The sequence below is a fragment of the Rosa rugosa genome, chromosome 4, assembly GCF_958449725.1.
Source record: "Rosa rugosa chromosome 4, drRosRugo1.1, whole genome shotgun sequence".
NCBI lineage: Eukaryota > Viridiplantae > Streptophyta > Magnoliopsida > Rosales > Rosaceae > Rosa > Rosa rugosa.
In genome coordinates this window covers 17719159-17735650 of record NC_084823.1, presented here as the reverse complement: position 1 = coordinate 17735650, position 16492 = coordinate 17719159, and the positions used below count along the sequence as shown (strand labels likewise).

General features: G+C 37.6%; 2 protein-coding genes across 3 annotated transcripts; both read right to left on the bottom strand.

Moving 5' to 3' along the window:
• Nucleotides 1-4879: 4879 nt before the first annotated feature.
• Nucleotides 4880-14295, bottom strand: LOC133706692 (laccase-14). 2 transcript variants are annotated; one of them, XM_062132236.1, is made up of 9 exons: nucleotides 14209-14295; nucleotides 10497-10700; nucleotides 9850-10103; nucleotides 7768-9190; nucleotides 7545-7696; nucleotides 7010-7254; nucleotides 6362-6490; nucleotides 5318-6277; nucleotides 4880-5107 (listed from the first exon to the last, which is right to left on the bottom strand). In XM_062132236.1, the coding sequence occupies exons 4-9, from the start codon at nucleotides 7855-7857 to the stop codon at nucleotides 4977-4979; spliced, it is 1707 nt and encodes a 568-aa protein (XP_061988220.1). In that variant the 5' UTR covers nucleotides 7858-9190; nucleotides 9850-10103; nucleotides 10497-10700; nucleotides 14209-14295; the 3' UTR covers nucleotides 4880-4976. The 2 variants fall into 2 exon arrangements, with proteins under 2 accessions (XP_061988220.1, XP_061988221.1); XM_062132237.1 differs by having other exon boundaries at nucleotides 8814-10103.
• On the bottom strand, nucleotides 10731-14130 carry LOC133706694 (histone-lysine N-methyltransferase, H3 lysine-9 specific SUVH6-like). Its single transcript, XM_062132238.1, has 2 exons — nucleotides 11545-14130; nucleotides 10731-11322 (listed from the first exon to the last, which is right to left on the bottom strand). Exon 1 carries the CDS (start codon nucleotides 13220-13222, stop codon nucleotides 11579-11581), a length of 1644 nt encoding a protein of 547 aa, XP_061988222.1. The 5' UTR covers nucleotides 13223-14130; the 3' UTR covers nucleotides 10731-11322; nucleotides 11545-11578.
• Nucleotides 14296-16492: the final 2197 nt, after the last annotated feature.

Here is a 16492-nt window from a genome sequence, read left to right as displayed (position 1 = left end):
AATTTTAAATAAAGAAAATAAATATGAAACACAATGCTCGACAAAATCGCTCGAAAATACTTAGAATTTTTTTTTTCATTTAATCTAAGCATTAGCAACTTCGAGCCCACAAAATGTAAGTATCGACTCGTCCCTTAGAGTCACATATTACATTTAAGGATTAAATTCAGTTTACCCCTGAGGTTTGAAGGTAACTTCATGTTAGTCTCTGTCCTCTCAATTTTATCAGTTTACCCCCCAAGAATTACAATTCCAATCACCCGTGACCAATTCCTCAGGCTCCGTCCAAATTGGACGTTAAATCCGACAAGGGAGGGGCTAAATCGGTCATATCAGCACAATTGGCTCCAAAATTAAAAAATTTAGGCATAAACATATATACCGCATATTATAATAATTTAATAAAGCAAAAAAATTGACTTAGAGAAAAAAGTTGGTTAAAAATGAGAAACACACAAATTTGACAAGTTCTAAAAATTGAGGTGAACCCTAAAACATATGAGCTTTTTTGTGAAAAATTCCAAAATTGCTTGAACTACAAACATATATGTTAAAGCATAACCTTCATATATTTCATAGAACAAAATAGAGCATACATTGTCTTTAACATTAGCATGCCAATGGATGAATATCAGTACTTTACATTCATAAAACCCAAAAATCAAAGTTGCAATGGGACTTAGCTCTAATAATCTTCTCAAAATATTAGAGCTAGCAACCAAGTTACATAGCTCAAGGTTGCGCAAAAGACTGCAACATAAACCTAATATGATCAAGTTCAAGGCTTGCTAATAAGACAACATACAGTACTTGAGCCTATTTTTTCCCTTCTTTTTCTCTGATTCTGATAGATGACCTACTGGGGCTGCTTGCTTAGAAGACGATGAAGACTTGGCAGGAGGGTTTGACATTGCTGGACGAGGAGCAGGAGCAGGAGCAGGAGTTATAGATGTACTTACAGGTCTACCCTTTATCTTTCCTGAAGCATTTGATGCTCTTGTTGCTGCTACCTTCTTTTCATCTCTCTTTTTCCACAATATGAGGCAGTAACACACCATTTAAAACAAGAACAAAGTCACAACAAGCCACACAATCAATGCAATGAATATAACATTACCTTAAGCTTTTCTGCCCTAAGCTGTATCTTCTTCCTCAGCTCATTCTTAGTTAATAGCCCATTTCTCTTAGTATTGGTCTAAAACACACAAGTACACATAAATACACATGAACAAAAAATTCCAGAATGTATACATTTCATACCTGACTTTCAGAAGTTGATTCATCTAACTTCTTGTTACTGGTTGTTGAGGTCTTATTCTTGGGTGGCAAAAGTGCCTATGACAGGTCTTGAAATTGTGGCCAACTTCATGACATTTGCTACACTTGAGAGACCTCTGAACCTTGCCAAGCTTTATACCTCCATTATCTGCCTTCTCAGCTGCATTCTAAACCTTCTTTGTTCTTAGTCTCCCTGGCTGCCTTGCGTATTGTGGGGGAAGAATTGGAGGTTCAGCACTCTTTGACCACAAGCCCATACCATTAACAAGTTTGATTGTGTTGTGTAAGTAGCCATGTGGGTCTTCTTTAGGTAGCAATGATCTATGTAGTCCTCAGGGGCATGTCTCATGTAATTGATGGCTGAAATAACATGTTTACATGGGATGCCAGTTAAATTCCATCTCCTGTATGCACAAGTGTGTGCTTGAAGGTCCACCACATATTTGCTGCCCCTTATGCTTTCAATCTCAATTTCAAGTCCACCCGATCCACTAGGAATGCAATCTGTTGCAGCCTTGACCTTGTTTTTCTCTAATAGCTCCCTTGGTTTGGGGCAGATTGTAACTTCTAATTGTTAGCCAAATAGCCACCCTCAAGTATAAGGGCCAAGTTATAGTGTAGGGGATTATGAGTAGGGATATCATACCCAAGAGATTGGAAAACCCACTCTAGCTAGGGAAAACCTAAAGGGTGCTAGATGAATATGCAAATATACAAATCACAAACAAGGGCTCACGAGTGAACCAAATTTCATGGTGAATATATGTAAGATGGTGTAGTGGTTTGATTTTGGTTTTGGAGATGGTTTCAACTCAAATTAACACAAAATAACAACTTGAAATGTAAACTAGGCTATGCTAAAGTAGATGTGATAGAATTGATGGAAGTTGGAGCTTTAGATTGTTCACCATAGCCTCCCTTGCATGCATTGATGTTCAAACTATAAGTAATGCAATCCCAAGTATCCAATTACCCTCTTAGCATCCGGATAAGACTACTAAGGCCTAAACTCTTTTGATTTGATCAATTTCCACCGGATAAGTGCGAAATTAACTACCCAAGAACAAGTTATATTACTGGATAAGTATCAATTCCTTGCTCCTAGATGCATAAAGGTTTGAAAGATGACAAAAAGATGACAAGCGGAGTGGGATGAATAATAAGGTGCGCAAGAATATAAAGAAGGGGATCAAAATAGGTATGCCATAATTTTATTTTTCTATATCAGCTTCTTTTGCGGGTCTATGGTTTATTGGCTTTATTTCTACTAGGATTTTTTTTTTATCAAGGAAGTATCTACTTTCACCATAATACAAGTGCGTGCTTAAACGGGCTAGTTGACAAAAGATGATTTTGCCTTGAGAGAGTGAGGTGTTCTAGTGGTTTATAGACTCGCTTCAGTATGTTTCGAATGAGTAGTATTTTTCAAGTTTAGTGTGTGCTTGAGACATTAGAAATCTAATCAAATTTGATGCATAGACTACTCTGGGTGTAGGCTTTGGTTAATGAAAATTGATGCTATGTTAACAAAAAATTTAAAAAAAATTAACCAATATTTGTATTTTGTTAAAGTCTCCCTTATTAATTGATGTGAGGATTAATATTAGAGATTTGATTATCCACTGATGTAAATGAATGAAACAAGAAATGATATCTCACACAGAAGTACCTTATATAATTAATTATCTTAATGCATTGCTCAGTTACAACCTCACACTATTTGGCTCGATAATTATACGAATCTTATGCAAAAGACAAAGTTTACACGTGATATATGTGTTGCTTCTGAAAATCGTCTCGGCCGAGATAGTCGAGAGATCAAGGAACAAACGTCCTTCTTGATGAATATATTGCGGGGCGTGCCAGCACACGACCAAAATGCCAAGTGTGCAATTATAGATGTGCGCGTGATTCTGACTTCGTCAAGCGATTGAAAGCTGAGGAAGGAACAATCTCAGCTGAGGGTTCGATGCCTTGGAGACAAGGACTTTCGGGTTGTTCAATGGATGAAACAAATAGTGATCGTAACCGAACAATTATGCTAAAACTACTCCTAGTGCAAGAGCATAAACACGATAGTAAAAGACCAAGGAAGTAAACTCTAAATTAAGTGCAGAAAAATAAAGAACAAGAAAGTAAATTGCAAGAAACTGAATGAACGATAACGTAAAGAGCAAAAAAGTAAATGGCTTGAAGAATAAAACTATCAACTATTACAAAAAAAGTAACAATGGAAACAATTGAAATATCAATACCAGGTTACAAGAAAAACGAAGGAAAATGACTTGATTGAACTAGTAGAGCTAACAACTAAGAATTAAAAAGACAATGAAACTAATCTGGAGCTAAGAAAAATAAGGAAACCCATGATGAAGTTTTGGCTAGAGTTGTGTGTGTGATGTCTTCTTTCGATGCTGCTTTATATAGAGGTGGATTTGCTGGACGACCAAACGGAGGTGAAGTCTTTCTCTTGAACTCAAATTGCTTGCTGCAATCTCATTAAGACTCCTAATGCATGTTAAGTAATATACTTGATCTATACCAAAGCCCCACGTCATCAGCTAATATATATTCACGATATATATAGCTTCTCAATATTTGATCATGCAATTAAGCATTGCACCACGTCATGCAGCAGAAACCCATTTCAATTCAATAAGTATTGTGCATGATTACATTGCTTTGGAGAGTTTGATGTCTACCAAAATACATTGACTTTAATTAGTTCCAACGTTCTTGCTTGCTGATGGAATTCTTATCATGTCAAGAAACTCAATCTCCTCTGATACTTCTAGTTGGATCATATCTCTTCTTCTTAGCCTTATCAAGATAACCGTGCTAATAATTAGATAAATCATTAGTAATTATCTTAATTTTTGTCTTTTCAACGGCTGTAATTTGATGGAATGGAGGTTAATAAACCGGGTGTAAACAATGTGAGATGGTATTCAACAACCGAAGAAATTTGGGAAACAAACTAGAGAGAAACTATTCCTCCAATATAAATCTAGAAGCAAGAGATCACAAGTAGGAGTTGGGAAATAGGACTTGATATATGTTACGAAAGTCTGAGATAGAGACTTGTATACGCTCCATTGTAGTATACAAAGGAAATGTAGTTGTCTTTCTTCAATATTTATTTCAGCAATCTCTCAACACAAAATATGGCTAGAGTTGCTTGCAAAATTCTATCGTACCTACATGTACGTCACGCCCACATATAGAGATATGAAAACATATATATTTATTGTTATTGTGGTAAATAAGTCATTTTTTGTGTAATCTTAGTAATGTTTTAAGTAATTACTTTATCAAGGACATTAGTAGTTGGGTACAAGTTTGTGAACTATTTGTTGATAATGTTGTAACTTTAGTTCAATTATATGTAAATAGTGTAAAACGAATATGATAATTTCGTTGTTAATGTAGTAATTTTGGTTGAATTAGATTGTAATTTTGGTTTCAAGTAGATGTAAAGTAAATATATGATAAACGCCACTAGTATCATAGAGTCTCCCAAGTTGCTCTGGTGGCTATAGTGGGTTAGAACAAGCGTTTAATCCCACTTTAAAATTCAAGTTTGCATACACTGTCACAAACAAATTAAAAACTTTTAGTATAAGGACCAATACCTCGTGAATAAGGTTTGTTTTCTTATTCTAACAGTAGCTCAAAATCTATGTAAGAATCTGTTCCCTTTAGCAAGTAGGCAAATCATGAGGAGGTGATAGAATTCTATTATGATGACTAACACCATTTTGGACAAGGAACACCATAGACATTCCCCATGTTTGATGACGCTCTATGTGACAATGCATCAACCACACCCCTGCAATTGAACGGAAAAGCAATTGATACAAATTTAAATGTTAGTAAAATGGAAAATTAGAAGGCAGTCGCAATTCACATTCTCAGTTTGTTATCCTATATTCGAAACACATTAGTATACTATTTTAAAAACAAGTGCAGAATCACAATACGGGAGAGTGAATAGCATGAATCTACCGGAAAAGAATACTAGTAAAGTCATGATCATCACCTGGATTATCTGCTCTGAATCGGATTGCGACCCAGCCATTTTTAGGAACTCCAACAGTACTCTCCTCAGGAGGATCAACAAGATTGTATCTCAAAGGATCCTGTTTAGGGTTGAAATTTCCAAACCCGGAGCCGACAACATAAAAGCTATATCCATGTAAATGTACAGGATGGTTATCACTTGCTAACACATTGGTCCCTTGCAAAACCAGCTCAACACTTGCATTGTACTTCAAAACCATCACCTTAGTCCCATAGGAAGGTGCCAAAAATCCCTCCGGAAGATCATCACCAGTGTAATTGAATTCCTTTGGTGGTTTTTCTGGAAAATCCTTCTCGAATACACCCGGAATTTTATAATAGTAAGCTCGAAGGATGTCAATCGACGGTGGCATGACAAAGCTTATGTTGTTGACACTAGCTGAAAATCTTTTCCCAAAGGGACCAGTGCACAGTTTATTACTGCAGTTAAGTAGGTTTACGGATATGGTAAAAAACAAGTGGGTGTCTACTTGTAATGGGACTTTGGTAGGGTGGTCTTTTGTTGCAAGGCTCCTAAATTGCTTGGTAAAGTCTGTTGCTGCTTGTGTTCTGTTATAGGGTGGAAGATGGGGGAAAGCAGGACGTCCTCGAGGGTGGTGGTCGTGATCATCTGAACCATGATATTTAACAATGGCAGATGTCATGGTCTTGTCGAAACCAGCTCCGATGGCGCTTGAATATGCTCTTGCAGCCATGACATAGAGCCCATGAGGTTGGTTTGCTTCTAGTAACAGGTCCATGGATTGACCAGGGGCTATCATTATGTAAGAGGTTTCAACTTGTTTTGTATAGGAACCATCTTTTCCGACTAATATCAGCTTGTGATGTGCAATGCCGAAGAATAGCTCTTCATCCATTACCGCACTAATGATCCGAAGAAGATAGGTTTTTCCATGTTCAACTGGCATACTAAAGGTCCCTGCAGTGGAGCATTATGTTCAAGTACCAATATAATTCAAATTAGCTTCTTTATTACGACACTAGTCGAGTCTTGATTGTATACCTTTTTTGGAGCATGGACATAGAAAGCCTGGTTCTCCATTTATAGTATAGGCATCTGAGAGTGTAGGTTCTCCTCCTGTTAAATTTGCATTACTTGGTATCTCCATGACATCTCTCTTCCACCACTCACCTATACAGTGTATCTTTTAACATTTAATGGGCATCTAAAAATGATTAATATATTCATGCATGTTAGGAAAAAGCATATATACAATGTAACATATTGATTTGAAAAATGAATCGTTTGAATTTTATGCATTTTTCTCATACAGATTTCTTTCCTTTAAAGATTCAACTAGGTTGAGTAAAATCTCTAGTCTGAGATCTCAAACTTTAAGAGTCAAGACCGTGTGTATGGATAGCTACTTAAGTACAAATTATCTTTCATTTTTTGACAGAAGCGCAAATGATCTTTTAGTATAGCTAGCAGGTGAAATAAAATAAAATAACTTAATTAAGTACAAGCCTGAACCTTACATCATGAATTCAAATGAAGCTCTTTCATTTTTAATGTTTGTTTTTGTTTTTTTTTTTTATCACGGGTGAAAGGGGATTCTAATTTGAGACATCTTCCAACATTTTGTTGGAGAGAAATGCCTTGTGAACTAGAACAGTTAAAATTTACACTAAAAGGTTCCAGAGTACATACCTAGTATGACTGGGACCTCGCCATGAGGTTTCGGAAAAGGATAGCTTGATCCAGGTTTGGGATAAACAAAAATGGCTCCATGAACCGTTGCTCTTGCCCATCCACTATGTGCATGCCACCATATTGTTCCTTCTTCTTTATTAAACTCAATTCTGTAAGTGTACTTGTTTCGTGGCTGTATAGGGCATTGTGTGACATATTCTGGTCCATCCGACCAAGGATTTCTTACTTGCCTAACTCCGTGCCTGTATCAATTCATTTCCTGCACACATGTTAGTATTTACTCTAGCACCCTAGAGAAAATGTGATCATAAATGCCTGTTTAGAAGCGCTGAAGCGCTTTACTGGTATTGCTTTATAAGGAGCATAATTCATTTTTCTTTTTTCAAACTAACAAGTCTTTCATGGAAATGAACTTGAAAGAGCCTTTTGAGGAAAAAAGTGCTTCTATGAACCAGATAAACATTTGTTGTCATCTGAGAAACAGGCCTGGGAAACTAATAATGTTTAAAAATCATGCAATTAAGCCACGCACCAGTGAAGAGTGATATTATAGTTTGCCTTGTTATGGACTTCAATAACCATTTTATCCCCTCTGTGGGCTTTCAAAGTTGGCCCTGGGAATCTCCCATTCACAGTCAAGATGTCCTTACTACTACATAGTCGACTATAAGAAGACAAGTTTACCTGCAACAAAATTCAGCAGTTATATAGATACAGAGAGATCAAGAGAAGCAGAGAGAGAGAGAGAGACATACCACAAACTTATGGTGATGAGTTTCCCCATTTGCAGCATCAAGAAAAAGAAAAACAGCACAAAAAGCGAAAAACCCTATAGAGTTAACCATAGGATCAGAGCAAGTATTCTCAAAGGTCACAACTGGTTTCAAAAGAAATGTCACCAGACTTAACTACTATATATATGCATGAAAAATTGTAAATGCTCGCCTTTCTTTTTTCCTGCATTTTCTTCCATTTTTGCATGCACCTACTTTCCAAGAACACTGATCATGGTATTTAATTCCCATAGAAAGTGAATCAAATGTGGATTCTCTGCACCAGGATTTACTCATCTTTCTTAAATAGGATGATTTGCATGAACCGCTGTTTCTTTAATAGGAACCTTCACATTCAATGACATCATATGAATGAACACAAAAGTTTTGGTTTCTTTTGTAGCCAAATTAATAGGAAAAGTTGAACGGCATAGTTAAGATTTAAATGTCAATTGGTTAATTGTATTTGTTGCTGGGGACTGGGGAGGCTAATTCTCTTCTTCAGCTTCTTGTTTTCTCCATAACGATTAGTTAGTTCGATTAGGTACCATTGTCAGACCTGCTACTGTCACCAAATTCAATCTTAATTACACGACTGCTGAGACACTGCAGTCCTGGAATTTGCAGAAAATAACCATAAATTAAAAATCAAAATCCTCAAAGAGAATTTTGTTTGATGTTGTTTTCGAGCATTTAAACAAAGAGCACTCAGAATACCTTTTACAGTAACTGCATAAAATCTTCAACTTACCGTCCAACACATAGAACCTATACACCCATTATGTCATATAAGTTTGCATGGCATGAGTTCCTTGCATATAAATTACAATGAGTAACTGAAAAGTTCATCAAAATATGACAGATGAAAATGTATATTGGACACATATATGTGATAACATGATATAGCTGACCCCAAATCAGCTCAAATTTTTGCATATTATATCAAATTGACAGCGTTTTTCAACACCAGGTCTAGGTAATCAAAGTTGAGCTAGCAAGATTTATTCGGGAAATTAATGCGAGCTTACATCTCTAAAAGGGAACTCATCCATCAGCTTCAGGTATATGCACCATGTACATGCCACATTTTGAGCCTCTTCTCGATCAGAGCTCAGGTGCACACAACATAAGGCAACCAGAAGGCTTCTTGGCAACTTAGCTAGGTCACTCAATCTCCCTCAGCAGTCCAATTTGTAACCACTGACTTAAGCCATTCAACCAGTTTCACCTGAAGTTTGATCACCATGTACTGAACGAGATGACATGATAACATTATATCAATGTAAAATAGTGTTCATCAACCAAGCTTGGCAGGGAAGAACATTTAAGTTCAGATAAGAAAGTATCACTTTCCGCACAGAAAGTAAATCAGAATGGTTCCAAAGTCGAGAAAACAGGAGTGCAACTGCATATAATGATGTGAACAATAATAAATCAAAATGATCTCATTATTAATTCTCATTTAATAATTAAAAGGAGTGCAACTACATATCATTTCGGATGCTGCTTAGTAATGTGGGCTTATCCGGCATGAAGGAGAGTCCACAGTACCAAGCAGCTGTGAAATTTTCCAAAATTTATAGGCTGAGTTGAATCTGGGATATTCAACAGAGTAATTGATCCAAGCTCGAGCTTCTCAAGTGCTTATTGGATCAACATCAAGTCCTATATATATACACTTCCATCTCATGATGGCCTCAAGGGGGATCAATAAAAGGCACAGAAACCAGAAACTAAAAGTAGTAATGAAGAAGGGGAAGAGTGATTACAAATTCCGTGTGAAAAGAATATGTGTTTTCTTTATTCTTGACTTCAGACTAGAAGTGAGTTGGGTTCCAATAATATCTGACAGCATAGGAACACTCAAAACTTCACCTACAATGATTGGGATCTTGGTGGGAGTGCTTCCATGTAAACAATTCAAGCTTATTTATGTAGCTTTACATGGATTACCAGAATTACCAAAAGCAAAAGGAAAAAAGAAAAAAAAATCTTAAAAGTTTTTACTGATACAAAAGTTCTTCAAGAATTCACTCAAAATACAGAGACCTTATGGAGACTTACCTCCTGAAAAAGCATGTCAATTATTGCCAAATGCAGAGAATTGCCATAGGAGTGTAGGGATTCTGTGCTGGGATTTTAGATGTGAGTAATTGCATGCAAGAACCCTGTTCTTTGAACAATATTCCAAGATGCCTATACATTGTCTAAATATATAAAAGAGGCTAGGACAGCTCATTTTCCCCTTACATTCCACTTTGGGTAAATGCCAATCTCATGCCAGGCTCCTTCATTTTGCAGTCCTTCTTATAAAGCATCTGAAATGGAAAATTATCTAGGAATAAGATATTATATTTGGATATAAACCTCAGCTTTTTCATGATAAAGCGTACTGAACTACAGAATGCATTTTCCCCAAGTACAAGCAGCAGCTATCAACGAGTTATCAGTGACCATATCAGGAAAAAAGACCATAGAGATGCATTCCCTTTTAAGAGAAATAGCATCAGAAATCATTCCTCCTCTTAGTTATGCATGGACCAGGAAATTGCAATTATATACATTTATATGAACACAAAAAAAACCATCGGATTCATACTGGAAAATTCATTACTAAGATCCCCATATCTTTTCATAACAATCAATTTATTTCAGACAGAGGCTCAGACACCGTGGACTTCCCAATACAAAGAAGAAGAAAAAATCATTACCTACGGAACCATCTCCGTTAACACATATGCTCTGATGGACAATTATTTTGTATAAAATTTGGGCGGGAGAAACTCCCAGAATGAGCCACTTGCTGTGATGAAGGCAGAGGTGAGTCTCCATCAAGTCTCCTTTCCCATATGGAATTCCAACTTCATTCACTGCTACAAGGCTATTATATGCAAGAATTTCTAGACTTCTGTTTTCTGAACCAAACGAAAGAGAAGGAATGGTAAATTCACCATCAATATTTTCTTCCATTCTATCACTGTTTTTCTTCACTGTCTTTTTCTGTTCCTTCTTCTTTTGATCTTTTCTCAAGTTTTTATCCTGATACGTAATAACAGTAAAAAGCTTATATATAGCAAAATAAGATTGATTCTTTTTTGTTAATGTATTCAGAGCTATGTATCTTCATAGACTAGATTCAGGGTAATAAATTATGCTCCATGTATTTGAACTCCCAAGGGTGTGAACTGTAATATTGGGCGGGAATATCAGTGTTCCTGAAGTTCTAAAATGCAAGCTAGTATGGTTATAATCAAACTCAACACAACATTCACATAACCCAGTTTATACCAACCATCTTGTAATATTGCATACAGCAAATGTAGACGTAATTAGATCGATTACAAGCTTTCCATTATCTATTCAACCTATGCTTCTCTGTCAAGTTCTTCACAAAAGTCAGTTTTACCATATCTGTCACTAACAGAAACACCTTACTAACTGCTGACAAATCCAAAATATAAATGAGACCATAGCTCTTTTAGATGGTTGAAACACCAGTTAGCCATTCTTCCTCTATAGCCAAGGCCGAGCATGCATCTGCAGGAGTGAAAACAACCACAGTAACTCCAAAGGAACCAATAACATCATAATGCATGAATGAATCCTTAGTCTATCAGATTCCCAACATCCTTTTACATCCAGCAGTTGTTGCAATGCTATCTTATAATGTAAACACTTGGCCAAAATGCAGTGACTCAACCAAATTCAGTATGGTGCACCACATATGTAACTGACTCATAACTTGCAGTATCCAAATACCTGATAGATGAATTTGCAGCCTTAACCTCACAGGTCAGTTTCCAAGCAAGTTAATGTCTTCAAGTCTGTTCATCTGAAACTTGAAAACAAGCTTTCCATGAGGCCCCCTTTCCTGCCAATATTTTTCTACCAAATAGAGTCCATCATAGACATAAGTCCTACTTCCATTCAACATGTTGGAGCCACGGATCACTCTGACAGGGTTCTTTTGCACACTATTCTTTAAAGCAAGATTTCCTCGTTCAAGCTTCTGATCTTCAGGGTCTTTTCTATTCATCACATTTCCTCCCTGGCCGGTATAGATCAAGGAATTCTTATTATGAACATCATCAGCATAGCCACCAGATGCAACAATACTGGTTGCAAGGAGCTTACCACCAAAGTTCCCATAATCTATACCTCCTTGGGTCGGGCGGTGTAGGCCAATAATGTTGAGTTCCACTCGGTATTGAAATTTATCACCAACATCAACTCCCGGGACAGCTCCAATGATTTGTTTTCCCGACTTTACAAAGACCTTTTTATCTTTGAGGATCTTATAGGCTTCCAAATCAACCCTTCGGTGAGAAATTCCTCCTCCCTTTGACCTTTTATGTTCTTCCTCCAGCAAGAGCTTCCCACATTCATCTCGGAACAAAAGCAATGTATCCTTCACCTTGTTTCTGACAGCTGTGTTATCATGAGTTTTGCTGCTTGAACTACTAGGACCAAAAGGAGGAGGACACCCATCTGTACGGCATGATGCTGGAAACACATGATCATGTTTGTTTTCATCATCCTCAAGAGAATACTCTCCATCCCTCATAACAAGCCGACCTGTGCCTTGATAAGAAGTCTTTACTGCTACAGGACGGTTCTTCTTCTGAAATATACCTCCAATTTCTGATTCATCTTTTGCTATGCAAGCTGGTTTAGATCTTTCTACCCGAAATTTCTCTCTTTTCCTTTCACTGATACCACTATTTGATTTGTGCTTGCATCCTTTCTTCCATGGACAATTTGATGAAGCCATCAAGCCGCCCAACACAACCAACTTATCCAATGTAAGTCGCGAGCTTTCGAAATCTTCTTCATGCAGATGGTTGGGAGAATGGGATATATCAAAAGGCCTTTCCCTGTGAATTTTTTTGTCAGTGTTAGGTTGAACTCTGTCCCCAATTCCCATTTGTTTCACATCAGTCTTTGCTGTGTTTGATGATGATGCTTTGTAACCCATAACTGACTTCTTTTGACCCAAAGTCCTGGCCTCCACCAAAGAAGCATTTATTCCACAGAATGGAGGAAAGTCCCGGACAGCTTCTACTACACTTCGACGAGGATACATTTTTTCTGGAAACTTTTCCAGACCATTGTCATTAGATACAGATGTGGACCCATCAGGTGGTGAAATACACCTTCTATCCAACAGAGCAGTAGCCATCTCTTCCTTTGGAATACCATAAGAAGCCACCTCTTGGACAGGTCTCAAACTGCTTAACTGAGCAAATGGTCCGCACCCTAAAGGAAAATCACGAACAGCAGAGACTCTACGCCTCTTAAACTCAGGTGACTTAGTATGGGAAAAACACTCGCCATGCTCCATGGGAAGCCTTTCCAATCTTTCCTGAGAAGGGATACCACTTTGTGACACATTTTCTCTTGATGATGCCAAAAGCGGCACCGCCTCTACAACCACCATTCCCAGTCACACCCCAATGCAAAAAATTCTCCAGAACCTAGAAGCATAGTTATCATTAAAACACATGTATTCACGATTGTCTAACAGCGACGGCACATCTAAGAATCCAAAATAGCACCTACAGAATTATTCTAAGCATCCAAATATCACTTACATCTAACCAAGTAAAACCTATAAAAGCAACAGAACAGCTAAGCATCCAAAAGTTCTTTAATTTCCACTAGTTACCGCAAAATGTGGAACTTACAGACTTGCTAAATCAAAAGAATCTGGATTTGTCAAGTTGATACCAGCAGAATGAAGTGCAAATGTTAAAGAATTTGTCAAGTAACCAGCTTCTGCTCCTAATACAATGCTGGGAGTACCAATGGTAACACGAAAGTTAAGGCAAGAGAACCGATGAACCCATGAGAGGCAAGTAAACACACTGATATTACACTGTAACCCACGATTGTCTACTGATATTACTCTAAAACAACCATACATAGCCACAATTGCAGCAAAATTTGACTTTTGAAAAAAACTTATTTCAACACATGGTTGGTCCTCACCAAGAACCCCAACCTCAAAGAACCCATTTTTTTGCAGCAAAAGGAAAACGCAGGAAAAGGAAGAAGAGGTAAAGAAGCTCACCCAAAATGCAGAAACCAATAAGAAACAGAAAAGAACCCATGGAAGGTAAATTCTTCAAAGTTCACACTACCCTGTAACCCCCAGTCAAAGAAAGTCTATATATAACAGAATGTAGGTGTTCTAATCGTACTGATTACTCTTAATGATTCATAAGAGGCAACACTTGCAGACAAATTTAACTTGAAAAAACCTCATTACCAAGAACCCCCAACCTAAAACCCTCCTCAGAAAAACGGAAAAAATAAAAATAAAAAAAGCAGCATCCTCAGACACCCAATCTCTGTTCATATGGAAAATGCAGGAAAGAAAAGCAGAGAAGCAAAAAGGAAGAAGAAGAGGTAAACGAAGCTCACCCAAATTGCAGAGAATCCCAGAAACTCTAGCACCCTTGTAATGATCCCAAGTCAGTAAAAGGCTCGGTTATCAATGTCCGAAATTCTGGACTGGGCTACCCGTTGCTTGACACGTGGATTATTAGGTCTATTTTGGTAATTTAATCATTTTCCAGACTCTGGAAAACTGCTTGACTTGGTTGACGTGGCACCATTTTATTAGTAACTAGTTGCAGGCCTAAGTTCACATATATTTATTGTTCGCATGGTAGCACACCCCAATTACTTTGCCTTCCTAAATGTTTCAGACTTGAAGCGAGCCAAGGAGGGAATTTCAATTTTCTAGTAGAAGAAAGATTCGAGGGAGAGAGAGAAGTGTGGAGGGTTAAGCTTTTTTTCAGTGGAGAGAACTAGAGAGTGATTGGTATTGGTTTTCGCCGTAAAATTTAGGTTTGGATGGATTTGATTGTTTGATACAGAGAAATAGAGGATGCACGTAAGGTGTTCGACAAAAGTTATGTGAGAGATTTCGTCTCTTGGAATATTCAAATTCACGGTCACTTGCGAAGTGGGTTGGGAGTTAAGCCAAATGAAATAACATTGACTGGGGTGGTTACAATTTCCGGATTCAGGACTAGGGAGTCAAATAGAACAAGAACTTGGGAAATATTGAGAGAATGAATTGTTTGATACTTTATTCATCTCACAGTGGATGTATATTAAGAGTATTACAGTAATACAACTTACTTACGTCTCTATTCTCTATCACACATACATTCCTAATATTAAGTCATGACTCACGCTAACAAGAATTTCATCAGTCGATATTAGAGAATGAAATAAGCTTAACTGGTTCTATTGCCAATGCACTTATGGACGTGTACGCAGACTGCGGGATTGTTGAGGCAGCATAAGCAATATTTGACGATGACAAATAAAATTCTTGTCTTAATGGTGGAAAGAATTACTTTAAAGTTTAGTTCTTTTGTTTTCTACCGTTGGATTTACATTTAATGATGATTTAGCGTAGCTTCTTTGGTCAGTTACTAACCATTTAAACACTACTGTATGATTATTTATTTCTAGTTAACAAGACAAACGGACCCTGTGCATGGTAAATATGAAGTTCCTACATTTTGGGATGACTTTTAGGCTTTTAGCTAGTCAACGACAAAATTCATCTAGCAGGTGATGAAGGAGAAGAGTGGAGATTATAAGACTTGTTCTTAGGCCATAATTTATATATATATACAGATCCTATCCAGAGCGAAGCTTCGCATTGAAATTAAAGTGCGCATTTAGAGTTTATGGTCACTTTTCGGTTGCATATCCACATCTCACCGTTCAGTGTTTAGGTACTAATGTATAAATCATCTCTGCAAATTTTCAGCCAAATTGATGATCGTTAAGGCACTGATAACTGCCTTAAAGTATGTACGGTTCAGGTTGGACAGATTCAGTTCGTCTATTGATTTTAGCGAGTTAGAAACCTTAATGATCATCAATTTGACTGAAAATTTACAAAGATGATCTATACATTAGTACCTAAAAACTGAACGGTCGAGATGTGGATATGCGACCGAAAAGTGACCTTAAACTCTAAATGCGCACTTTAATTTCAAAGCGAAGCTTCGCTTTGAATAATATATATATATATATATATATATCATAACTTTTCCAGTCACAATTAAGGAGGATCAAGGAGAACCAAGGTGGTGGAGTAACATCATTACATTCGTCCTATTATCCTTTGGATGATAAGGGCGTCTTATGCTCTCGAGAATTAAATCCGGGCTTAGTGATGAGGGTGTGTTCTGGTGGAAGAGAATGACTATGGCTGCTCTTCATGGCGGTAGTTCTGGTGGCCGTGCGGTGACCCCCTATGATGTGGTAAATGTAAGGGCTGCTTGCGATGTTGATGGAAGACTCTGGACCTCGCAGTCCTTTTTGAGGATGGAGGTGGTGACGGGGTAGTCAACGTGGGTCGAATGATGACTGTTGGGTCGGTTGAAATTGATTTTTCCAATGGCGGCAAGGATGTCTTGGTGGCTGCTAGATGTGCAACTAGGATTTGTCCTTGATGGGCTTCCTAGGCTGCTGCTAGGTATGGTCCTATCATGGACCTTATTGGGCCTCTATCTAGGCCTGGAACAATATCAGTTTCTGGGCTTGGACTTTTGGGTCTAGAAAGTCAATTTGGTTATCTTTTACTAATTTCTTAATTGTTGAGTTCCTTCCTTACTAGGCCTGGAACCTCCTGTTGACCCGTCGCTTGTGGCGGCGCGTCGGTCATCCAAAATGTGTT

Bases quoted from the DNA above. Each gene is read 5' to 3' on its own strand.
- LOC133706692 (XM_062132236.1), bottom strand. From the start codon at position 7,857: ATGGTTAACTCTATAGGGTTTTTCGCTTTTTGTGCTGTTTTTCTTTTT. The intron at 7,697-7,767 runs GTATGTCTCTCT...ATTTTGTTGCAG, and splicing joins CTCATCACCATAAGTTTGTG to GTAAACTTGTCTTCTTATAG. The intron at 5,108-5,317 runs GTGATGATCATG...GTTCAATTGCAG, and splicing joins ATTCAGAGCAGATAATCCAG to GGGTGTGGTTGATGCATTGT.
- LOC133706694 (XM_062132238.1), bottom strand. From the start codon at position 13,222: ATGGTGGTTGTAGAGGCGGTGCCGCTTTTGGCATCATCAAGAGAAAAT.